This window comes from Manacus vitellinus, unplaced genomic scaffold, assembly GCF_001715985.3.
Source record: "Manacus vitellinus isolate BGI_N305 unplaced genomic scaffold, ASM171598v3 scaffold_59_pilon, whole genome shotgun sequence".
NCBI classification, from domain to species: Eukaryota; Metazoa; Chordata; class Aves; order Passeriformes; family Pipridae; genus Manacus; species Manacus vitellinus.
Genome location: NW_021940681.1, coordinates 3,604,119 through 3,629,817, shown reverse-complemented (window position 1 = coordinate 3,629,817; position 25,699 = coordinate 3,604,119). Strand labels below are relative to the sequence as shown.

Sequence of the window (25,699 nt, the reverse complement as noted above, 5' to 3'; positions counted from 1 at the left end):
GGATTTCTAGGTCATGTTGTTTTTCTTCTTACTGTTGTTGAGGAATACACTCAGTGCTGGTAGCTGGGTGTGCAGCTGCAGTGTGAGCCCTGGGTGGGAGGAAATGGTGGCAGCTCGTGCTGACCCTTTGCATCACGAAGAGCACGGGGACTTGTGGCACCCAGGTGACCAGGCACTCAAATGCAACAGGAGTTGATGACTCAGCAGGAAGACCCCAAACTGTCATGGGCATAGACTGTGGGGGTACAAAATCCTGGGGATTCCTTTTTTTGGGGTCTTTTCATAATTAAATTGCTTTAAGGATCCAGACATCTGAGTCTCTGCTGTGGGAAGCTCAGGGCTGAGCTGGTAGGGAAACTGGTCTGACTGTGAGTGTGGGATGTGCAGGGAGACAAGATGGGCACCTGTCAGTCACTGGAACTGCCTGATGTGAAGGGGCCTCAGTCCCAGGAGTGAAAGTCTGAGGTGGTGGGAGTGTGACTCCTAGAGTGACTCCTGAGTGGTCAGACAGCAAAGTTTCCTTAAGACTGGTTGTAACAGTGATGATAGTATTCTCTTGTTGCTGATGAACCAGGTGAAGTTGTAGTGAAGTCAGAACAAGAGGGCTACTAAGTGTCCTCACTCTGCAGCTGTCATCTTGAATCTTCTAAATCAACAGCTAACAATTATATGCTGCTATGGAACTGATCTCCTTTGCTGTCCTGTCTTACTATTATTCAAAACATTCTTTCTTGAATAATAAATGCTTCATCCTTTTGCTTAGAAGGATGGTTTTCACCTGTTTCAGTCTTACACGACTCAAAAGAGAAATAGATGGACTATAAATTTTCAACTTTCTCAAGTTCTCTTGAACATAAGTACAGAGTCTGTAAATTCAAAACTGTGTTGGAGCCTACATTCAAGTTTCTGTAGTTAAGAATTAGCACAATTTGCACAATTTTTCTTTCATGTAGCTACCAGAGTTTCCAGAGTACTTCCTTATTTAAGGAAAAATAATATCCCAGAAGGTTTCTTCAAATGAACAAATAGGGATCTAGCAGATGATTACATTTGTGTGAAAGAGTTTATATTGGTCAAAAGTGAAGTGTATATCTTGCTTCTGAGTCTCTTACTTTTTTTTTCCTCACTTGTTTTTCAAGTGGAACAACCATGGCTATGACATAGCTAAAATATTTGGGAACAAATTTACACTAATCTCACCAGTTTGGTTACAAGTGAAAAGGAAAGGGAAGGAAATGTTCCAGTTCACCGGGCTCCATGATGCTGATAAAGGTATTATTTTCTTTTCCTTTGAATATGAATTGCAGTATTGTTGCAGACTATGTGGGTTTTGCTGACTCTGCCTCATGGTGAAGTACTTTCATCTGTTCCATTTCTTTGAGAGTTTTTTTCAGAGTGAACTTCTTTCTGTCCCCATCTGCTACCACAATCTCCTTCCCAAGTGGAAAGATTGGCTTTTCCACTGGGCTACAAAGCCCCTCCTAAAAAATGGAAGGGACAAAGAGTCTGTATAGGTAGAAATAGTCTTTGCTGTTTGCGCTGTGCAGTTTTTTACCTGTTGTGGGTTTTGGTTGGTTTTTTTTTTAGTTTGCAAAAAACCTTTAGGTGAGTTTGTTTTGGAAATGGAAGCTAAATTTAATTTGAAGAGAAGTTTTTCCTTCATTGTCAAGAAACTGGCAACAAGTTCAAATTTCAGCTAGAATGTACTAGATTATGGTTTTGAACTTGATTGAATGTGGAATTTCATTTGAAACAGCTATGATTCTTACCATGTTAGTGCCTACTAACAAAGTCATCCTAGTCAATGACTGCCAAGAGGAGTGGATGGGACACTTTAAAGTACCATCAGAAAAAAACCCAAACCATTACTCCCAAGTGATGCTTGGTGACTCCAAAAGTGTTGTTCTGAGAAGGCAATAAGGTAGTTTCCATAGTGAGGCAGAACTAAGCAGCAGGGAGGGGCTGGGTAGGGACTATTGTAAGACTGTGGTAAAGCTGTGGTGCAGTTTAATAGCTTTAAATTCTGTTTTTGTCTGTGTTGATTGTGATCTATTAGTCAGTGTCAGAAATATAGGTATAATGAATCTATGCTACTTTATTTCAAGAATGCTTGAAAATATATCATCATTGTCAACATCATTTGTATTTTAAGAGTTGTCTTAATTAATGCTGTTTGACAGGCTGGATGAAAGATGTCAGGAAAACCTCCAGAAACATCAAAATAGGTGAGCCTCTGTTTTGTGTTTATTTGCTTGCTTTCTTACCTTCTTTAACTGCGAGCAGAGCAAAGGAAGGCTTTGTTCCGGGTGTGTATGGGAGAAAGGGAGGTTACCTTGGCACAGTCTGAGAAGAAAAATAAAAGCAGCTAACTACAGATAGTTAGGTAGCTGAAGTGTTGACCTTCTTGGTGCCTTAATGTTTTGCCTTAACCTCTTGTCTCTGGATAAGTTTTGGTTCACAGGGTCCTCACTGGAGGGATACTTAGTAATAACATTGTATGCCTCCCCTGGGGAAAGCAGTCCTCAAACTTGTTGCTCAGGGTTCTGTGTAGTTAAAAAGAAAAAAAAATCAAAATCTGAATCAATCAGACTTTCCTGCATGATAGTAGAAAAGTCCTGCTTCATCTGTTCTCCCCTTGAAGCTGGGAATTCATGGGATGTGCTACAGTGTGTGTCTTTAGGGAAAATAGCAAACATCACTATAGAGATTCTACTGTGCCAGACTTCTTACATTTGTCTACAGCAAGAATTCTGTGGAAATGTGAAACACTTGTTGATTCAGAAGGGAGTATGAAGTTTGAAATGCGTTAGAAAAATTGAATGCTCAGTCAGATATTTTAAAGTACTTCAGCTGCCAGAGTACAAAGCCTTTGAAATCTCTCTATACCCTTCTAAAATACTGGTTTATGTCCTTGGTAGGTAGAAAGGGCTTAGACATAGCTCCATAAGAGTTGTTGGCTTTGCCAGTGGACATAATTTTTGACTCTTCCAACAACAATTTTCCTGACTGTCTAAGTTTTTAATGTTTTGTGTTTTTAGAAAAAGAAATTATATAAGCTCAAGTGCCTGCTTTTCCCAGAATTAAAAATTTGCCATAGGGCCTTGAGATGAGTAGAAGAGTGAAGTTATACAGGGTTGAGTACAAAAGAGTAAATTAGAGGTGAACTTTTTTATCTCATTATTGTGGTAGAAGAGATACACAACTTACAGATTGTTGTCTAATATTGGTGCTTTACTTGGGACCCTAAGTGGTAGTTCAATTAAGGTAGTTCAATCAAGTGAAGGTATCTTTTCTTAAAACTTGCATAAGTGTCACCTTTAACTAAACTTAAAATGAAGAAGAAGGTTCTACAATGTCAATTTATCTGTGCTGCTGAAGCTGGTCAGAGTGAAAGAGCAATGATCTTAGTCATGGGATGTGATGTTTACTGGTATCTCTGCTTCTGTCTGCTGTATTCTCGTTCTGCATAATTTTTCCAATGTATTTAATAAATTCTTAATTTTCACTACTGATTGATGGCTTTGCTTGATAGTGCCTCGAATTTTGTTTGATGGCTGGACTTATCAGGACTTTGAGAGTGTTTTTGGCAGTGAAGATGAGATAGAGGAGCTTTCCAAGAACATGGTTCTGCTAGCCAAGGTGAAAAGACTTTTTATGATACTTATAAAATAGTGTGTGATGATATTTGATTCCTTTTGTAATGGATGTTTTCTCATTTCTAGTGATTTTATATTCTACAAAACAAAATTCTGCTCAAAACAATAATAAGGTGGGATTCTTAATAGTGTGTTCTAGTATGTGTCCAGTTCCTGTAGATATGAAGTGTAGCATGTTTAAGTGCAGTTAAGTACAAGTCTAACATGAGACTACGTAACCCTGATCAAGATAACCCCTTGTTCAGTTATTATTGACAGCTGCAATGGTGACCTTTGCCTGCTATAAATTGCCTTCTTTTACATTTCTATTAAAAATGTAATTATTAAGCAGGGGCTAAACTGCTTAGTGGCATTTTCTGATAGCAGAAAAAGGATCATGGGTTCAATGAATGCTGTTTTTCTGTACAGGAGTACACTCAAGCCCAGTGGCTAAGGAACCACTTTTAATACCAAGAATAACTCCCTGGATGTCTGTTATTGAACAGTTTTGCTCAGGTCTGATAAACCAGTTTCCTCAAAATATCAAGAGGCTGTGGAGAGGAGGGTGAATTCTTTAAGGGAATGGTTACTGTTTGCTAAGATTTTCTTACCTAATGGCTTTAGAGCTATGCATGTGTAGGACTAGACAAGTTGCACCCAAAAGACATTCAGCTTTGGTGATTGATTCATGACAGCCTTCATAATTAGTGTCAGAATAAGATTTCTCACTTGCCACATGATGTAAAGAAATCTTACTGTGCTCTGAGGAGGATGAATGTAGAGCTAAACTGAGTAGTTTCTTAAAATTTGTAACCAGTACATTAATTTTAGGTTCTCAATAACAGTTGACTTCTTAAGGAGGTCAAGTCAAGTACAACAGTATTCTTGACCATGCTTAGCATAAATTATCACCAGTGAGATTAATTGTGGGAAATATTTGGAATCATGTCTATGCCGAATTAGCATTTACATCTTTAGGCTTAAGAGCTAATGAGGTTTTTTCACCAATATACAAGTAAATGTGCATCAAATGATTTGTTTAACAACCAATTGTTTAATTAATGCCTGAATTTTCTCAGTCCAATTTTGGTTTATTCTGTAAGAGTAGAACTCACAGATAACTAATAGAGATTTTCAACTTTTGCATGTTTGTTAAATAATTTGTGCTTCTCTTGGACTTCTTCATGAAGCTAAAGGTGAAGCTGGTATAAGAATACAAAACATGTTCAATCTGTTAGTAATATAAGAAAAACTACAGAACTGTGCTTTGATAGTGTATTATCATCTCTGATAGAAACATAATGAAAAGCTTGGTTATTAACTGTATATTGTTGTCAAATCTCTTTATGTAGAATGAAAATTTTGATGGTTTTGTAGTTGAAGTTTGGAGTCAGCTGGGAAATCAAAAGCAAACGTGAGTATGAGTCTCTAGGATGCAATTCCTAAAAATCTTTCAAAGCATCTTTTTAATTTGTCCATGTTGAATTGAATTTGTCTTTATAAATAAATACACTTCATTCTAGAACAACTAAAGATTCTTCTGCTTATCTTAGAAAGAAATAGAAGAGTTCACTCTATATGAACTTAAGGATTACATAATAAACTTCATAATGGATTTAGCAGCCCACATTAGCCTTTCATGTTTGAGGTTTGCATGATGTTACTGTTGTACCGGGGTGAAGAGCGTGCCTCAGTTGCACAGGCACATGTTGCCACTGGCCTTATGGTACCATTGACTCGTTTGGGTTACTGGGTGAAGCTTGGAAGTGTGTGGTGCTTTGATAGGAAACCTTCCAAACCTTTATAGAGATCTGTTAGACGTCTTGAAGCTAAAAACAAAATCCCCGACCTGAAGTAAATCTAGGGAGAAACTGCTTCCAGTTCCTCCAAGCACAGTGTATTTTAAACTTTGGAGTAGTTGATCTACCTTTTGGTAGCTCTGCTATGAAGTTTCAGTGAGTCTGCATTTATTGTATCTGCTAAAACTAGAGGGCTTATGTATATTAAGCTGTTTCCTGACATATTCTAATCTGTTTTGCTTGAGCAAAAGCCCCTTGACTGTTTTAACAACTTGAACAGAGTCAAGGTAAGGCAAGCTACATACTTCTGCTTTGTGAAGAAAAGGCAGAATATGAAATGAATGATTCGGTGCAGCAATCTGAAGATTTTGTGTTAGTTTCTGAGGAAATTCAGGCATCCATTTCCCTAGAGCACAGTATTTTTACCAGATCTCTCTTGCCTAAATGTCTGGGGGAATGTAGCTTAAAGATAGCTACACAGAATGCAGATTTCATTGTGGAAGATTTCACCTTTCAAATATGGTTACTTTGTTATCCTGTTTAGGGCAAATGTTGCTGACTGAGGTCATGTAAATTACTTCTCTGACTGAGTGTTGTTAACAGTCCTACCTTACACTTGGGAACAAAAAAATTGGAACTGCAGAATCTTTGTAGCTTTGTCGGGACTCTGCCAGTTGCACTAGAATGAGTAATCCTTAAGCTAGATGCTCTTGCTCATAATTAGGTTATTTGCCAGGTTGTTCCTAAGAGTTGATCCCTATAATGAGCTCTGAACCTATTGCAGTGTCTTAATAAGACAGACAAGAAGGTGATTTAAGCAATTAGTAACTGCCAGCCAGAAGCTGGGAGCAGTGGGCATTTTATCTACTGTGCTTACCTGTATTTCAGTAAAATTGATGCTTTTCCTGTTAGTTAACTTAACACAGATGTAAGACAGACTATGTAACTGTGATTTTAAGACTCACTGAAGATCACTTTAAGCACAGTGGTATGAAAGTGCTGTATTGCAAATGACATACAGAAGCAAAACATACTTTTTTATTAGCTCCAGGATGAGTTCATTTGTGGCATGGTAAAAATGTTGCTCTCTGCCAAGAGTAATGCTTATCTATAACAGTGTTGTTTGTCCCACCTTGTGTGATAAAAACTGTACTAGAGGAGGTGCTACTGTTGAGTTGCTTTAGCCTTCAGTGCCTGAGTGTTATTCAGGTAAAGCACCACTTACATATTCACTGTCTTATCTGTTATTGATAGGAAGGATTGGGAAATATTTTCCATAACTTCAGAGGAGGAGAGGGTTATTCTCATACAGTAGAATGGTAACTGCATCCTTTACTCTGAGGCAGTAATGTGGCCACCTGTGAACAACACTTTAGAATTATCCTAACATAAAATGGGTAAGATTGTTCGGCACAAAAACATAAATAGAAACAGAAGCTAGGAATTGCAAATTTTCCTCCATTTCAAGACCAGTTTTGATTTAAATGATTCATTGTAAACTCCTCTGTGGGTTTTTCCTCCCTTTATTTCCACTTTCCTAGAAATGGTTAGAGTGTTTAAGTTGCACAATGCCTTAGGTTGGGCTTGCCTCCTCAGAGAGGCATTCTGAATAAGGCTAATGTAGACAGAAAGCTGAAGGTAGGCTCGTGTGTGCAGTAGCAGCTGTTTTGTAAAAGTAGGAGAATCACATCATTACATGGAAATTTTGTCTCATGATGCTTCTAAGTTATGGGACCAGTGTCTTCATTTTGAGGTTGTCTATTTGCCTGTCACTTGCTTTAAAACTGGATGGCCCAGGCGTTTTCCCTGTCTGTTGTTTGGAGTGAACAGCTGCTTTGAGCAGATCTTAAGGGACAGAATTAAGTGAACTTAGCACCTTGGTAAGCCTGTATTTTTATTGCACATTGAGTGCTGTTACTTTGGGATCTGTTAATTTTCTTTTGAGTAGCAGAGCAGAATTATTTCTGATAAACGGGTAAGCATGGATGGTCTTTTGCTTCGATTGTCACTGTCGAAAAAGTTGCAGCAGCCCAATACCCCCTTTAGCCCACAGAGTGGCAGTATTGTAACATGAGTCATGCCTGAGCTTCCTTCAGGTTGTGTCTCGAGAGTGACAAACATCAACAGTAAAGCACGTTCTTAAGCTTGGAAGGCTGGGAGTTAGTTGACAGGTAGGTGTCAGCACAGAGATAAAGCCTAATCCTTTGGAAATGTGAAGTGTTCATAGAAAAGTATTTGTGTATGCTCCAAATAAAGCATCTGTCTTAACTGTTAGGTACAGGGTAGGCTTTCATGATTTAGATCCTTCAAGGTCAAACACCTGAAAGTAGCTTAACCTACTTCTGGGTAAAGGCAAACAGATAGTTTGCCTTCAAATTACTTTCAGAGCAGTCTGACAATATAAGAAGACCTTCCTGGCTAATACAGTTTATTCATATTATTTAAAGTGAACATGTTTTAGCTTAAAAATAAAAGAAAAAATCAGATTTTTTTTCCCCTGAAATACAAGGAATAGTCTCACATAAGCAAGTGGCAATAAGTTATTGAAACTCAATGCAGGTGCATAAAATAGATGGGGATATGCTGCAGCTTCCAGCTTGCCTTACAAAATGTTAGAGCCATAGTGTGGATCTAAGGGAAAATATTTCACAGGGAATCATTATGGTGTTCATTTTTCAAAACCTAAAGTAAGTGGATATCTAGCTATAAAATTAATAAAATGGCACTCAATATATTTCATATATCTTTTTGAAGGGAAAGCTATGGAAATTATTCCTGTCATGTTTTTAACAGTGTTATGGAGAAGGTCTACAAACCTGCCCAATGCACTGCCTTTGTGGTGCAGGAACATTTAATATAGTACAAGTTTCTTTATCCCTGTCTGTATCTTTAAAATTACTAGAGAGGTGGGTTTGCTCATGGAACTTTTGTGCCTGATAAGGTGTTTCAGCTCCTGAATGAGTATCCACTCATGTCACAATGTGCAGTGAGACTTTTTAGCACAGTGCATCTCAAAGTAGGTGAGTCTGCAAAAGAAACTGAAAACCTGAAAATTAGTGTTCTAACTCACTAATAAATTGGGTTATGATTTAAATACTACTTCATATATCAGAAAGGTGGATTAATTGAAGCTGAAGCTCTCTGCTCAATAGATCTCAGCTGAGCAAGTGTCTCCATGAGATACCTTTTTCAGTAGCTGAACCTGAATATTGGATGGACATCTTCATAACACATGCTCTCCCTGTTGTCTTGATGTTTGGGCTTGAAACACTGAATTCCCTAAAGACTTTGTGACAATTAAATTCTGTCAGTATCTTCATGTAACAAGGTAACAGTGTTAGCTCTTCTATAACACATAAATCCTAAGACCAGTCTCCTTAAGAACCTGTGATCGCTGAGAATTTTTAAAATGAGGTAAATTTAGACACTCCTCTGTCAGCCCTTTGCATGTTTCTAGAAAACCTTTAGGTTTTTGGTTACTCACTTCAGCTTTATAAATGGGTGAAAATTATTCCTTCAAGGCCTGAGGAATTGTCTAAAAAGGGCCTTCAGTTTCCTATTTATTCTAGCTGGCATTAGAGGTAAGGTGAAATGTTGCTAAGAAGTTATGTTGCTGGCATCCACTAAGACATGAAATTCTGTGGTTTCAGTCTCACTATGAATCTTTTTTATGTCTTCTTAATCAGAACTAACTTAATCTGGTTTGGTTTATTTTCAAGAACAAAAAATTTTCCAATCGTTCTGATTTGGTCTTAGGAATTGTTCTGTAGTGTGTGACAGACTAATGTCTTAAATTATAGCAATCTTTTGTGCTGCTTTCTTTTGCATATTCATTTAAATGTTGATTTTACCAACAGTATCAATTTTTATAAGAGAATTATATGCCTAAATATAGCTGCCTGGTTTCATGTGAGATATCCTAAGCAGCCTGCTCTCTGGCTGTTCATACAGGGTCCTCGATGCCTGGAGTCTTACACAACAACCCTGTATGCATGTTTTTTGTACTTTCAGATGTATAAAATGGCATTGGGTTCTTCTATTTAGGTTCTTAGATTTAGAAATACCCACTGTCTATCTGAAGAACCTAAATTGTCTTGATATATGTGTGTTAACCTGTTTTGGGGTCTCTATACTGACTGGTTTGGGTTCCTGTAGGCATCTAATACAGATACTTTGAAGTACCCTCTATAACACTGGTGCCTGCTTCTTCTCTGTGATTTCTGGGTCTAGAACTATTAATATACAAATCACAGGGACATCAAGTTTAATGTGAGATGAAGGATTGCATCTAACTGATGCTGCTTCCTGTCATGCCAACAATCGTTGCACAGTGAAAAAGTATTCAGCTACCTGCCTCTTACTCTGACGTATAGGAGATTGATTTCCTAATAAAAATCTAAATGAGCCAAGATATCCTATGCAGATACCTCAATTCCAATGTGTTTTGCTGCTTCTTATAGTTTAAACCTGCTTTTTAGTTAAATAACTGTCTTTTTTCTAAAACTTTCTTGCCTGATTTTCCAATAAAATATTCCAAGTTATTCATCTTGTGGCATTTAAGTTTAGAAATGTACATGGCAGAAATATTGAGAGACCTGAGTAAGCGAAGGCTCTCCTGCTTATTTAGTTAATAATTGGACCAGGACCATGTCTAACTTGCTAATCTCATTGTGGGTTTGCTGGGTGTTTTTTTTTCTCCAGACCTGGGTTGTGAAAAAGGCATGAATGTACTCATCAGAATCTCACAGCCTACATAAAAATGCACACAATATTCTGATCAGTCCAGCTTCAGTTGACAGATGGCACTGCCATCACATGGAATCAATCTGAAAAACGTGATTTTTTGTCACCACATGCTGCAGGCACTTGGTATCATGCAGAAGATGACCTTCAGACATCTTATTAACGTTGGTAGGAATATAAGGGGAAAAAGCTCTTCTGGCAATTGTATCCTTCATGTTAGTCCCTGAAAAGTTAATCTATGAATCAAAGATTTGCCATAATTCACTCCAGTTTCTTGGTATTAACTAGGCAATGAAATGGCAGGAAAGGGCATTTTCTTTTTCGACTGGACAGCTTTATTTTGTCCAATTTTCTTGACAAGGAATAGATTTTAGGGAGTACTGACTACCAGCTTGTGCAAAAAGGTGACTGAAATTGGAAAGTTGCAGAGTTCTGAAGGGCCATGTAACTGAAGGGAAGGATATAACAGCCTTACATGTCTTCTGCAAAGCTTTTCAAATGCATCTACAGCCCATTCTTGTGCACTGAAGCAAACTGTACTAGGAGATGTCCAAAACACGATAGACCAGCAATTCTCAAAAAAGTGATTTCTGTAAAAATAAGCTTCCCATGAGCTTTGAGTGATGAAAATTCGGAGATCTGCATACTCTATAGGGGAGAAGGTACTTTGAAATCATGAACACTTGGAAAATTGACCTACCAAATGGTAGTGATAAGAGAAGGCCTAAAATAGTAGGAATGAAGTAGACCTTAATTAGCTCAAGATAGAAACTTAAAGCTGCCAATATTTTAGTACCTGCTTTGAAGTTAAACTTGGCTATGGTGAAGTCTCTGGTAAATATTTAATGAAGCTTTTTTAGGAAGATTGATTCTATTCCTGCTTTCCTGTACCTCATTAGAATGTTTAAAATGTCAGTAGCTTTTCTTTCAAAGTTACCAATGGTAACATTGGAGAACGTTGTGTTTAAACCACTGGAAAGCACTGTTGGGACACAGTAAAGTTTTAATTTATAGCACAGTAAATGAACATTCTTCTATTGCTCTTTGGGGGAGAGGGGAAGCCTGCACATTTTATTTACGTAATTTGTCTTGGCCGACACATGGAAGTGAGCCTAAATTAAGTCTTTAACTATTAATCCTGCCTGATTTGCTAAAAAGGTTTCAGGGGCCAGAGACATGGCTTGACAAGGTAGTGAGTAGATATTAATCTGGGTTTCTTGAGCAAAAATCTAAAGTTGTCCAGCTACCCCTTTTCTTCTTGCTTTCCACAAGTTGAAGGTAATTATTTTTTAGCCAGATCGATACTGCTTGAACTTAGTGGTGGGAGGAGAGGAAGTGGCTGTTTCAGTGTAGTCTATCTTAGAGTCCCGAGTGCACCAACAATCCAAACTACACTCCTGCCTTTTTATCAGGCCACAAATCTCTGTCCTGTGTTTACAGTAACAGGTTATGGTTCTACACTGTATGTTTTTCCACTTTCGAAATATGACTGCTTTTGTGTAGTAACTGTTCTCGTGGGTCTGTCACGGCCTTTGTGGATCAGTTTTTGCCTCTGCTGGCCAACCACCAGTGTCTGACATTGCTGAGGAAGGCTGAAACCTTGAAATTAATATTCCTTTGAATTTCTGTTTTTCTTTGCATCTGGTTCAAAATAATCCCAACTGCTTTTCTTCTTATGCTTCAAAGCATTGCTATCTGGAATGCAAAATTTTAGGAACTGAGGCAGATATGTGAAGATGCAGAACGGGAGTGAGGGTATTAGCCTTGTTTCTGAATGGAAAAGAAAAATATGTTATCTTGTTCTCTACCTGTGCTAGGTTCTTTTGTCCTATTCTGCCCTTCCTCTTATCCCCTCATCTTCTAAATAATTAAAGTCAGCAAATGTTTTGCATGGTGTAGAGTTCTGTAAGTTCCTACAGCTAACAAAGGCAGCCAGGCAGAGAAGAGAGATCCCTGCTGATGAACACTGTAGAATAATCTCAGTGCTAGAGGAACTGATTCTTTGGTCAAATTTATCTTGTATTTAACACCTCTGACATCTAATAAAGGTTGCACTCCTACTGTAGATTGGGCATAATTAGTTAAAAAGGTCACTAAGCCATGAGACTCAAATCAGCGGGAAAGCTTGCTTGGCTAGTTTTACTACTGATTATAGTTTTTGATAACATTGTGTCATGTGGGAGTTGTGATGCATGTGTTGGTGTCCATAGATGTCTGTTTAGTTTAGTGTTGTAATTTTTTAATGTGTTCCTGTGGAAAAGGATTTTTGTATGCTGTAATTGTTTTGTCTGAATAGTGACATTCTTAATGTGGAATGCATGTGATAAAGTAAGAGGAGGGAAAGCTGTTACTTTCCCGGAGAAAGAATGGTAGAAGTGCATTTTCCAAACAGACCAAAAGCTGATTCCTGTAATCTCATGTCTTCCCCTAGAAGAGAAATATAGGTAACAGTGTGACAGTTTATTGTTAAGGGCTGTTCAGCACAGGCAGCTCTCAAATTGTAAGCACAAAATACTGCTGGTATTGGGAAAGGGATAAAACTTGCTTTGTTTGTTCACCAGCATTTTGAGAGTAATGGCTTTTATAGGCCTTAGGAAGTTTTCATCAGGCATCAAACCATTTCAGGGAAAATTAAAACACTGAGTTACCTTTGGATAGTGCCTACAATTGTGCAAGTTAAGCATAATTACTGTGACAGATGATTATATTGGAAGAGCAATGATTTCAGAAGAATATCTCTAGGATGATACTACCTTGAAAGGCGCAACAATACCAAGATGTTTTTCATGAAAGTTCAGATCTTATTTGGTTTAAGTGGAGCAAAAAGCTTGGTTGAATTGCTTTTGTGTATTCTGCCTTTCCTGCTTAAGCGCTTTTAGCTTCCTGGAATGGGTCATGAAGTTGTTCTCTATTCTGTTCAGGTTTAAACATAGTTCTAAACAGATCTAGAGTTCTGTACTGATATCATCTGTCTGACTGTTTGTGAATCCCTCCAGCCAGTGAGTAAATACGAAAGTTTACTTTGTTCTGAAAAATCAAATTACTTAAGAAAGACACTCAAAAGGGCCATATTTGTAGTGCAAATTTAAGGTAATACTGGATTCTTCTTAAGATAACAATAAACTTTTTTTTATTTCTGCAGTCTGTCTCTGAAGGGTTTTTTATTAATATCACCCTTCAAATCAGAAGTGCTAAAAACAGTTTGCATAAGAATTTTTAGGTTTATTTTCCTATTGAAATGTCTAGAATATGGATATGAAAATCAACTTTTGTGGAAATCTTTATTTAACTGATGCATATGAAAGGTGATACTTCCAGATACAACACTGTCAGACATGCATTTTGTAGATATACAGTAATGTATTGAAAAACAAAAAGAAAATTTATACAGGAAAAAAATGTTTCTAAATGCAGGCCTCAGAAATATCCCTTGAAGATTGCATGTTTTGCTGTGAAAGCATCTTTGAAAATTCTCAGGTCTCATGTCTAGTAACAACTTGAATTTCTTCAACAACTGTTTCTTCAGAGCAGTGTTTGGTTCTTCTATTGATCTAATTCTTTTACTGAATATTACCTTAAGAGATTACATGCTCTGATAAGGTATGCTGGTTTGTTTTACGTGCTAACAATGCATAGTTAGATTAAAGTAAAACTAGGAAAAATTTTAACCCCAAGGTGATCACCAGTTCCAAGAAAACTAAGACTGTCTCAAGCAGTTCAATGTTCTTAGTCCTTGAAGGTGGTAGACCTCTGATTAGTCTTCCTAACTGTTGTTTTTTCTGCTATGGTCATTTGCAACAAATTGTGTTTGGCCCTCTTGCCAGTGAATCTTTTCAATTATTTCTACTCTTACTTACTCTTGACAATATACAGCACCAGTTTTCCTGCCTTTCTGTCTAACAATATATTTGTATTTCAGGGAGTTGATTCACTTGCTCATTCACCTTTCTGAAGCTCTGCATGAAGCACAACTTAAACTCATACTGGTCATCCCTCCTGCAGTTGCAGCAGGGTGAGTATTGCTATTTAGATGGTAGGTTCCAAATGATAAACAGTAAGTTCAAAGCTGTGTTTATAGCTATGCAGTTTAAATGAATAAGAAATTATTTGGATTTGATTGGTAGTTCTGTCTCCATGCATGTTGCACTGAATAGTCTTGGTAACTATGTGCATTCATGCATAACATTCATGCAACTTTGGATGTGATAGAGGAGCCAACAAGGAGAGGTTCTGTGCTGGACCTTGTTCTCTCCCACACTCCAGGTGGGGTCTCATGAGAGCAGAGTAGAGGGGCAGAATCACCTCCCTCAACCTGCTGGCCACACTTCTCTTGAGGTAACCCAGGACATGGATGGATTTCTGGGCTGCAAGTGCACAGTTGACCACCAATTGCATAGTTGGCAAAACAAGATTATTTTTTTTCCTTTAAGCTGTTCAGCAACTTTATGCCTGCGCATGAAAACTCAGTAATGTAAGTCAAACTTAAATAGAGAAGCACTGTTAGGTATTTTTTTCAAATGAAACTTTGTAGACAGCTAAAGAAAAAAAAATAACAATTTCTTATTTTTCTCACCTTGGGCTGTATAGCAGTACAGATAGGCTTACAGCCAATACAGATTATGACAGTTTAACAGCACAGTTTCAGGACAGCGTTGTACAGCCTCCTAAATTTCTTGTAGGCTGTCACATCTTTCAGTGTACATTAATTTTCAAGGTGCCAAAAAAGCTGAGAAAATTGAATGCCTGAGCAGTCTGGTAAATGTCGCTTCTGTGGCTGGACTGTTCTCTGTAATGGTCTTGAGTTATTGTTGAGTTTTGTGGGGAGGTCCTATAGCACATGGGGGAAATGAAGCATTTCTCCCTGCAGCTATCTGTGCAGACTCAAATGCATCTTGCTGAAAAGATTCAGGGACACTGTAGTAGGTGACTAAAAAGTTATCTGTGTGCTGAGATCAGTTAGCACCTGCACTACAACTATGATATCACCTCTTCTGTAGGTTAGCAATGTAAACCAATTACTGAATGTAAGTACTTCCTGCCATCTTAGGACTGTAAGGCCAGAATAGTAGCCACGTGTAATTTTGTTCTTCAATAGCTGCATGGAATCTGATTGCAGTTTTATTTTCTGTAAAACTATGTGCTTGGGGATGTTTTTTGTTTCTTTATATTTTCCTCTGTTGCATGGTATAACCGATTTATATCCTTAAAATGAAGTAGCTAGTTTGATGCAAAAGTCACTTTGCTTCTGTGTGCGGCTGACCACCAAATTTTGATAGGCAGAGAGTTGAATATGTTGAAAACTATGGGAAAAGAAGCCAAAATTAATTCCACGTACATTGATAAAGTAGACAATTCTGTAAAATAATACTTGTGCAGAGCCCTTTTCTTTAGGGAGTGAAGGCCTAGTTGCATTTTGAGGAGGTTCCTTCCTATCCCTCAAGCACTTCTACTTTTACCTTGGTTCTGGATCATTAATCCTCTCATTTCTTGCAGTTTTCTCTGGAAAACTGTGGGCTGGTATGCCTTTGCATGGCATGGATTTTCAGTGGTGCTGACAAATACTTTGGGTTTCTTGTGATTTGGTTAAGTCAAAAATAATGAGAAACTACTATGTCTTCTCTCCTGTCTGTCATTTATTCCAATCTTTCATGCTACCCTCTGATCTACATTTAATCTCAATTGATAGTTACTTTTTAAAGTAATTTTCTGTTGCATTAATTGTAGTCTGTTACAGATAAAGCAAAGGAGAACACTTTAAAACATTTTTCTAAAGTGCTTTATCAGTCACTGCATCACACAGATGCTTTTTAAAATGCTAATGCTCTGGTAGAATTTAAGTAATTGCTGTAAACAGTGTTCACATTTGAAGAGCATTTGTTCTTATGGTGTTAGGGAGAAAATGGAGAATAGTGAAAACCTCAATATTCCTGTTCATCGTGATGCCTATTGACATTACCAGGTTCAGTCTTTTAGCTGGAGGAACCTAAATCTGTTTTGTTTATATAAGTCCCTCTACAGTCTATTTTTTCTAAATCCCTAAACAAGAGTTGAAGTCACTATAGGACCTCTGGATTCTTAAACAAGTTTTGCCTGGACCAGAATTTGCATTGTTATGGTAACTGTATCTTTCAGGACTATTTCTCTGTTGAACACCACACTGAGATTTGGATCTTCTGTTGTCATTGCTGCCTCCTGCTGTCCTGCATATCAACACAATAGTGAGGTCACAGTTCTGAAACATTTCTGAACTGGGCTTTAGGGATGCCCTATTACAGCTTGGAAGAGCTGTCTATCTAAAGTGCAAGTTTTAACCTGAAATGAGTTTTATATGCCTGTCCCTAAATGGCCTGTTTGTAGAGGAGTACTGAAGTGTTTCTGATTTTCAGCTGTGGGAAATAACAGCTGTAGTTTATATGAAGGAAAGTCTTATTCCTCTAAACCAATTATATTGTTTCTTTATGCATTCCTAAAGTTTGTAGGATTTATCCATAAACTTTTATTGCCCAGGAGAATACATTAGTGACATTCTTTTCAATCAATAATCTTACATAAACCACCTGTCTGTGTCTTCCATGTGTGTGTTTTTATTGTATTAACTACAAAAAACACTGTAACTTCTTGAGTAAATAGGTTGTCGAAAATATATTCAGAAGTTACAGAAACATCCTAAAACATTCACGATGTCCATGCATACTTTAAAGCTTAAAGTACGTTGGGTTTAATGATGTCAAATATCAGAATCTTGACATTTTCTTTCTACCTTACTTGACTTTTTAAATAGCATCTGTACTTGAAGATTTTTGATTTATAGGATACAGGGCTTGAACTGAAAAGTGCTTCCTATTGTGTATTGAATATCTTGAAATTCACTTTGGGTTTTAACACTTACATGTGGTTGAAAGTGTTTTAATGCATTTTATATTCTTTATTTGTTGGAATCACTGTAGACTGTTAATCAAAAATACAGCAAAAGATATGGAAATAAGTACCATCAAGAATCAAATAATATATTAGAGTTCAGCAGCTGGCAATAGACTGATAAAGGAGACATGAGCTGTATGTGGAATACCCTAACCAACTGAGATGCTAGGGGCTGAAACATTGTTCCTTTTGTGTTCTACCCTGATTAAAATTTAAAGAGAGAGCATAGTCAAATGTAAGCAGTTTATTTAGGAATTTGTAATTTAGACTCCTTTGATATGCATTAAGATCAAAGCAGTCTGTCAGCAAACGCTATCTGAAAGGAGACACTTTTAAGAGCTAAAAATACTAGTTTGCTTAGGGAAAAGCAGTCTGGAAAATGCAGCATTGCACATGAGATTGAGCGTGTGATGCAGGAAGGAAACATGTTGGGTCCTCTGTTTAACTTCTCAAAATCAACTTTTTCAAACAAAACCCAAGTGAAGACTGATCCTCCAGCTGGAGCTTGCTTTGGTGACTAAAGCTTCTGGTGACACCTTTGATTTTTGGTTTGCTTGTGAAATGTCCTGGGCTAAAAGAAAACTTCATTCCCATTTTTTTTTTTTTTAAATCCAGACATTTTAGAGCTTTTCACAGCATTAACCAGAGGCAGTTGTGCTGGCATAATCAAGAGTTGGGAGTGTGTGTGGAGGGTGATTAGAAGGCAGGAATCTCTCCAGCAAGTTTTACTGTCACAGAGAATGCATGTAGAGCTCCCATGGTGGCAAACAGAGATTGAGATAGTATTTCCATCCACCTGATGTCCAGGAATTGCATGATTTTCCTGCAAACATAAGTGATCTACAAGAGAGAGGAACAGAAGGAGCCAAAGCTATGCTCTGCAAAGTGTGTGTGTGTGTTATACTGTAACTCTTCCTTGGGATTGGAGACTTGGAGTTGCAAATGTCTGAAGAGAGGTGCTAGGACTGCAGTGGTGTGTTAAGTGGTTGCTAGAGCAGATGGGTTGCTGAAGACTTCCAGCCTGTCTTTCAACAGATTGTCTCAAAATGTTAGAATTTTACTGCTTTTAACATGCATGGGTATTGATGCATGTATAAATTATGAGTATCATTTCTAAAAGGGCAATGGGTAGCCAGGCATTTTCTGCCCATTGGTGATGTTGAGTAACTCCATTTGTCCTACTAATCCTGGGCTTGATTAAATTCCTGCCTTAAATATATGCACTTCAGTGATTTATTGAGCTGCAGAAATTATACTGGTGAAAGCTGTGTGGATGTTTTTATACTGATTTCAAAAGCCTCTTTCCAAATAGGATAGCTGTGCTTGAGTGAGCTGTCTTTATGCCTAAATATGCATATGCATGTATATGTTGGGGGAAAAAAATAAATATGTCAAATGGGCCTTGAAGTTTGGTTCCACCTGTTCTCTTAAATCACAGGGATTGATTTGGTTATTTTGTTTCTCTTTGCTTACATTCTTTATTATATTAGGGATGCATTTTCAAAGGCAAAAAGTGAGACTTTGAATTTGTATAGTAACTCTTTTCTGTCTGCAAGTAAGTTGAATTTCATCTGACTAGATTATTGCATATTTTGTCCAGGTTCAGTAACCATTTTATCCGTTGTGGTTCCCACTTACTGTGAATAAAACAATGAGTGAAGGAAATTAAGATTATTTGTATAAACTATCACCAGAAAGAGCATCGGTAATACTCCTGTTTCTTGTTGCTCTGAGAAGGAGCAAAGGCAGACAAAATGCTCTCGAGAGCTGTTGGTAGGATGTTGTTTTCACGGGGATTTTCAGTGTATCCGTGGATGCATAACCATGGCCTTTCTGGCCATTTGTAGTTTATGACAGTCTTTGGACATATGATATCAATATGTTAAGGCTCACCTTGGTGTACACTGTGATTAAAAGCTGTTACTTTTGCTAAACACAGTGTTAAATAACTCTGTATTTACAGACAGGTTGTTAGTAGTCACTTTCCTTTGGCTTTTATTGTTCCCTGAAGTATAATCCTTTGCACAAAGTAACAATAAAAATGACATTGGTTGTACCACTTCATAATATAATACTGTGCAAAACTTACATTTTGATGGTTAGGATATTCACCAGACAGTTTGTCCTGTGTGATGGATATCCTTTTAAAACACCTGTCTTCAGGTTACAAGACAGTAACCACTTCTTGAACAACAGAGGATTCTTTATCTCTTGGTGTTGTATGGAATCTGTAAATGAGAAAAACTAAAATCTGAAGTGAATAAGTAAACTCAGTTGCTGAGTTGAGAGGCTGCAATGTCAATGTGATCTGTGGTGGAGCACTCTAGTGTGGTGCCCAGGGAGCTTTCCTGAACTGGAAAAACCTCAAAGAACTTGGAGAGAAGGTGAATAGGTGTTCAAGAGAGAAACAGGTTGTGGGAATCAGACACTACCTTCCCTGGGAGAGGCCTGTTAGGCAAACAGGGCACATGGCACAGAAGATTCCCTGTCATCTGTCCACCTGACTGAACATGGTGACTAAAGGGATAGGGGGCAATGGCAGCAAGTTCCTGCCTGGTTAGGTTAACAGTTGGGCTGGATGATTTTAAGGGTCTTTTCCAACCTACATAATTCTATGAAATATCTCAACTTATGTGACATGCTACTGAGAATTTTTGGGGTCTCTTTTAAGGAAGATCACCTTTGAGATATTAAGAGCTTGTTTTGTCATACTTTGAGTAAATGATAAAGCTACAGAAAGCACGGGTTACTTTGTCACTATTAAGAGTTTTAGAATTACAGATGAAAAGTCTGTTAAAATAGTGATTGCTGTATTTCTGAGAAAAATATCAAAAATCTGCTGAAAATCTCTAAAACTTTGGAACTTTGTAGGTATCAAGCATAATTAAAATGCATGGAAGACAGTTTTAGGAAGAGATTGTTTCAATTGTTTAAGAAGCCCCAGGTAACACAAAGTAGCTTTATACTTAAGTAATTTTATCAAGTCTAGCATGATAATGACTAGATGTATATCAGACCTTACTCCTTGATTTAAGTAATTATATGCAAAATAGCTGCTGTTCTTAGTGATGTTTTAATAACATCCACACCAGTACAAAGCAGAGGTCATTGAGCAGTAGGATTTCATTTAACCTTATGGGATACAGTGTTTGGGATTATTAGCAAGAGTGAAGGACATTGTAAACAAACCACTGTAGCTGTTGCTGTCCTCATGACATTCTCAAAAAATGCTACTGTTGGTACATTGCATACAGGCTAGCTAGAATTATTTGTTATCTCCTGGCCAGTTTCTGATAATATATATCAAAGTGGTATTTAAATTAAAACCAAACATGTTTCTCTCTGATAAAAGGTGCACTTAACCTCACAGCTTCTAGAACAATTTGTCTGTCTTTATTGACTTCTTGAAATGCACAGCAGTAGTGCAGCTACTTTCACTTTAAAGCTGCAGGAACCTAGACTACTTTTTTCTCTTTAAATATTTGAACATAATGTATGCTCTTGCCTCATCAAAATACAGTAAGCATCCCTAAATTTGTATTTCATATTTGCATATGTAAGGAAAGAAGAATCTACAACCTCTCTTCCTGTTACTTAAAGCTTCTCTCTAGGTATGTATAGGTCAGTATTTTCTACCACTAAACTAGCACTTCTTCGAAGTTAACATTTTAGCTACTTAGTTTATTCTTTCTGCAAAAACGTTGTGGATGTAAAGGACTGTCTTAAGTAGCTTCAGCTTATTCTTCCTAGAGTTGCTGTGCAAAGAAAATTACTTGAATCTATGCAGTCTTCGTTACTGCAGTAGCAGTGGATACCAGTTTAGTTTTGCTACTCTGCCTCTTGGGAAAGATTGGCAGCAGGGCAGACATCTTGTCCCTCCTTTTGCTTTGTACTGACATGCTCTTTTCTTCTTTTCCTATAAATGTACATATATATTTGACTGAAAAATTTGAATGAAAAATTGCTTGTTGATCTCACAGTTGTTCAGCTTAATGGATTCCACAATTGACCAGTGTTTTGCATATTGATAAAGGAAACAGGTGTTTTGGTCTCTTAGAAACTGATTATTAACAGATACTCATAGTTATTAAGGTAATCTGCTTTATACCAGGAGTCTGTCATCTTAGAAGTTGCTGCAGATTCAATTGTCTTGCCATAACTTTGTGTATAGAGAATGATATGGTTGTTGGTTTACTGTTCCAAAATATATATACACACTCTTTTCCTTAGAAGTATTTCTAGCAAGTAGTAAATCAGATGCAAAATCTGCAAGTAAACAGCAGGGCAATTTTTATGATAATGTATGGTAAACAAATTCAATTAAATTATAAGCAGCTTCTAACATGTCTCTGATTTGGAGTGAAATGGGAACTGTCACTTACTTTTAACATTATTCTCAGGGCCAGAATTTAAACCTTGAAATTTTGGTAAGTGAATAATACCAGGGATCAAACAAGCAGGAAATGTATTGCTTGTTTCAGATGGAGTTTTCAATTATCAGATTATGTCAAATAACTGTATACTAGAAAACCAACTTTGTAGACTACTGTTTATTAAGTACGATTCTGCTTTACCAATACCCACACTTAAAGTTATGAAAGGTTAAGATACTTGTGAGAAACCTGGTCATAATAGTCTTATTTTGTTGGAATTAATAATGCTGTTGCTGCACTTTTCTGAACTTTATGCATGATTTAAGTTTCTTACTTTTCTTTCCAGTTTGACAAATGAGGTCACAGAAAAGCAAGCAATTCTAAAAATAATCAGTGTGTGTTCATTGTAGAGATAGCAATTATACACCAAGTATACTCTCCCATGCTTACTGTTGCCAATAAAGAAATTTGATACTGGAAGACAATGCCTTTGGACAAGCAATATAAAGAAAATGGGACTTGGAAAGGAAAATCTGAAAGCTAACTATGCACAGTTTCCTATTTGTTGTGCCCGGTTGATAATAACACATTGTCCTCCATTTTTTTCCGTAGTTGTCAATCTTCCTGTAAGTATCCTAAAAAAAAGGACTGTCAGGAATATGGAGAGTACAATTATATATCAAGAAATTTTGAAGTTAGGCTCTGTGCATAAAATTCAGCACCCAAGAAGGCACAGAAATGACTCTTAAGTGGGCTGTCTAGGCATAATTGGGTTTTTATTGCATACTAGAGAACCCATAAAATATGTGTGACTTGGATCACAAGATACAACTTGAGATATGAGTTTATATTGAGGGGAACAGAAAGCTGAATAGGAAATGACTACTAACTACTTCTGAGTAACAGTTACTGGAGAAAGTTCAATAATGTCTTCAAATTATAGTAATACTATTGAATCATACTCGGAGTCATGCTGTTGGGCTTATGCTTTTCCCTGTATAAAGGCTTAAGATATAGGTCTGTCAGTCACCTCTCTTTTTTAAACTTGATTCTATTAGCTATAGTAAGTCTGAATGCTTGTTAACCACTCCAAACTACAGCTGTTTCCCATGCTGATTACTTCCCTGGTTTTGCTACTGTTTGTTGGGCTGCCAGCTCAGCACAGCATGGCTCTGACTGCAGCCATGAAAGGTTCCATGTATTTTGTATAGATTCACAAAAGACTCGAGAGGAACAAATCTATTCTTAGAACTGGCTTTTTTAAAGACTATACCTTACTATGTAAAATTAATGCCACTGTACTGACACTTGCTGAAGCAAGTGTACACATCTGGTTTTGAATTCCCACTAGGGAGAATCATTAAAATAACCTGTAGGTCAACTAATAATGGGCAAAGAGAAGAAAGAGTGGAATGTATTCTTCCCCATGGCCCATCATTTGTAGCTCTGCCAATCCTGAGCTAGCTGGTATAGAGCAATTACTGCATAAGTTTCAGTGTAAAGTTGGAAAACTTTCCAAATAAAAAAAAGAGGAGAAGAAAAATGATGAGCATTTTAATCTTTGCAAGGAGGAATTAAGGCTACATTTGGTGTGTTAGAGTTTTTAAATTAGGCTCATATGCTCCAGAGTACAAGCTTGTTTTGCATGATGTTCTGCTGTTGGAGCATGGCTTGCCTGGGCATTAAGCCCTGGCACAAAAGGCACTAGAATAGTCTGGAAATTAGGATAAGCAAATGGTGACACAGTGGATGTTCATTTATGCCTAGCCTTGCTTAAATGACTCTGATGAACAGGGTGAAACAACATAACAGAAACAGCACTAAAGGAGAACAATTGACCTTCCCAAAAATGGTACCAATAAATACAGCTACAAGTATCAAAAGAAATTTTTTTCTTCTTCGATATTCAGATTGCCTGTTTAGGTCAAACAGGTGTAATTCTTATGTTGAATTAAGAGTTTCAGATACAAATTCTTAAGTTACTTGAAAAATACAGTGTAAGTGGTGCAGACTGGTCTGCCAGCATGCCTCAGCTCTGAGGGCAGCAGTTTTCAGGCTCATTTGTCCCTAGCTGTCTGCTGCGGCTTCATGCCTTTTTTTCAGGACATATAATTGTTGGCATGTTTCTCCTTCTTGACTTCTGTTACTGGTTTAAACCAGATGGGCCACAGGTAATTAGTTTGGCTCCATGAAAACTGTGTAGGCTACTCCATGACAAGAGCATATCCCATGCTTCTCTCTATTTGGAGAGCAAGGACTGCAAAGGCAACAGCTGGGGTGGGATGTGTATATTAAAGAAGAGTGCCAGCCCTTAATGTTCTGCGGAAAATTCATTAGGTGCATAAATACCATTTTGTTTCCTGATAAAAATATAGCAAGTTTTTACTGTTATAATTTACAGTCCCCTGGTGATATGAAGCACTCGTAGTGTATGAAGTAACCACTCCCAGTGCTCCTGTATTGTGAATCTGTAGCACTTGGTTACAATTTTCTTGCTTGTGAAGCTGGCTAGGTTTTGTTGTTTTTCAAATACCTATCCTAATCTTATCTGAGAACTTGGTAAAGAGATTTTTGCCATTAAGAAGACTTGAACACAGTCAGTAATGTGGTTTGGGGGTTTCGGTGGAGATGTTTGTTTATTTTAAATTATGGTCTTTTTTGTGGACAACTGACAGATAGCCCTTATGCTCTGAAGACATCTGAATGTCACCATTCCTATAATGAAACCAGTGTGGCAGCCAAAGGCACTGCACAAGCAGGGTTGCAGGTTTTTACTTCTGAATTGAAGCTACTATTCAGAGTAGTAGAGAATAGTATTGGAAGGTGCAAATAAAAAAAAATTATAATAAGGCAAATCCTAACTACATGACTTTTCATAGAAGTTTGTCTAACAAGCTCTTAAAACCTACAAGTGAATGAATTTTAGTACAGTGCTCCCAGACTGCCTACACCTACATTAGAAGGTTCTCCCTGATGTCTAGCCCAGGCTTGCTAATATCTTGTGATATTCAGGCTGTTCCAACTCCTTACAAATGAACAACTAAATTGTCATGTTTCCATTAAAATTCTCCTTTTTCATTTACTCATTCTTTTATAATTTTTATGTCTTGGGATGATGTTTCTCTGTTTTATTAACAATAAAGTAGCCTTTCATATTACATAAGCAAAATGGGATTTGGAGATATTAAGAAGATGGGGTTTCGTTGAGAGAGGAAGGAACCTCCTGCTTTTGTCTCTGCCTTCATCTGTTCCAATGCTTTAGTGTGTGGAACTGGGAGAGTGTTCTATGAGTAGAACCAGACTGGAAGAGTGTATGTGAGCAGAGGTGATTGCACTGGTTTTATGGAATTACCTTTCAGTTTTATTTTTATTTTTCTTTTAAGAGGAATAAGATAATCATACAGAGATTGTTTAAAAAAAAAGTGTGGGGGGAAAGAAATTTATACTAACTTGGAATTTTTGTTATTTGTTTCTCCTGAAATGGACTGACCTCAAGATTGTGGTTCAATGGACTAACATTTTTGGTACTAGAATGCACAGTTGCTGATTTATCATATTGATCTGGGTTTTTAGGGCACAAGATCAGCTACTGTGTTTAGATCATCCTTCATCTCTTGCATCATTTTGTCCTTAGAATGGAAACAGAGAAAAAGAATTCTGTATTACAAATGCTGGTAAAGATATTTGAATAGTAAGCATGTGTACTTTCTGAACATTCATCTCTGCAAAGGCCTTGATCTGTTGTCTGCAAGGATGTGTTTGCTGAGGGAGAGAGGTCAGAGATGGAGAACATGCTTTGTTTTTTAAAATCTCCAATCAACTGCATGGAATTCATCCTCTACTATGTAGTAAATTTGTTTTCATCTGTCTGAGAGTCTCTCTCTTTTAGTTAAACATTTAGTATGGTCACGTTCTTTTTTTGACAGCAGGGATTAGATCTGTAATTATTGTTCATGGCTTTGAACAGCAGTATTATGTCAAGATCCTGTTGTTGACTTGCCTACTTCATACAATGTTATTGTAGAAAGATCTTAATTCCATTTTTAACCTGATTTCTGAGGTAACAAGGTGTCTGTAAGCTTTCTCTCTCATGTTTTTCATCTCTCTACTAAAGTTTTTTTGGCATTTGACCAGTTTCAGACTTAATTGACATAAGCATAGAGTATTAATCATCAGATCCTTGTCACTTAAAGAAAATAGACAGCTGGATAGATGAAGATAACATATC

The 25,699-nt window shown here is 37.3% G+C and overlaps 1 protein-coding gene across 1 annotated transcript in view; it reads left to right on the top strand.

Annotated features, from left to right (window-relative positions):
• CHID1 (chitinase domain containing 1) overlaps nt 1-25,699 on the top strand; it is a 99,961-nt gene that overhangs the window by 4,074 nt on the left and 70,188 nt on the right. Inside the window, exons 4-8 of the mRNA XM_008919924.2 lie at nt 1,140-1,272; nt 2,181-2,225; nt 3,533-3,639; nt 4,988-5,049; nt 14,097-14,189. Coding sequence (XP_008918172.2) covers nt 1,140-1,272; nt 2,181-2,225; nt 3,533-3,639; nt 4,988-5,049; nt 14,097-14,189 — 440 coding nt within the window. The remainder of the gene's footprint in view (nt 1-1,139; nt 1,273-2,180; nt 2,226-3,532; nt 3,640-4,987; nt 5,050-14,096; nt 14,190-25,699) is intronic.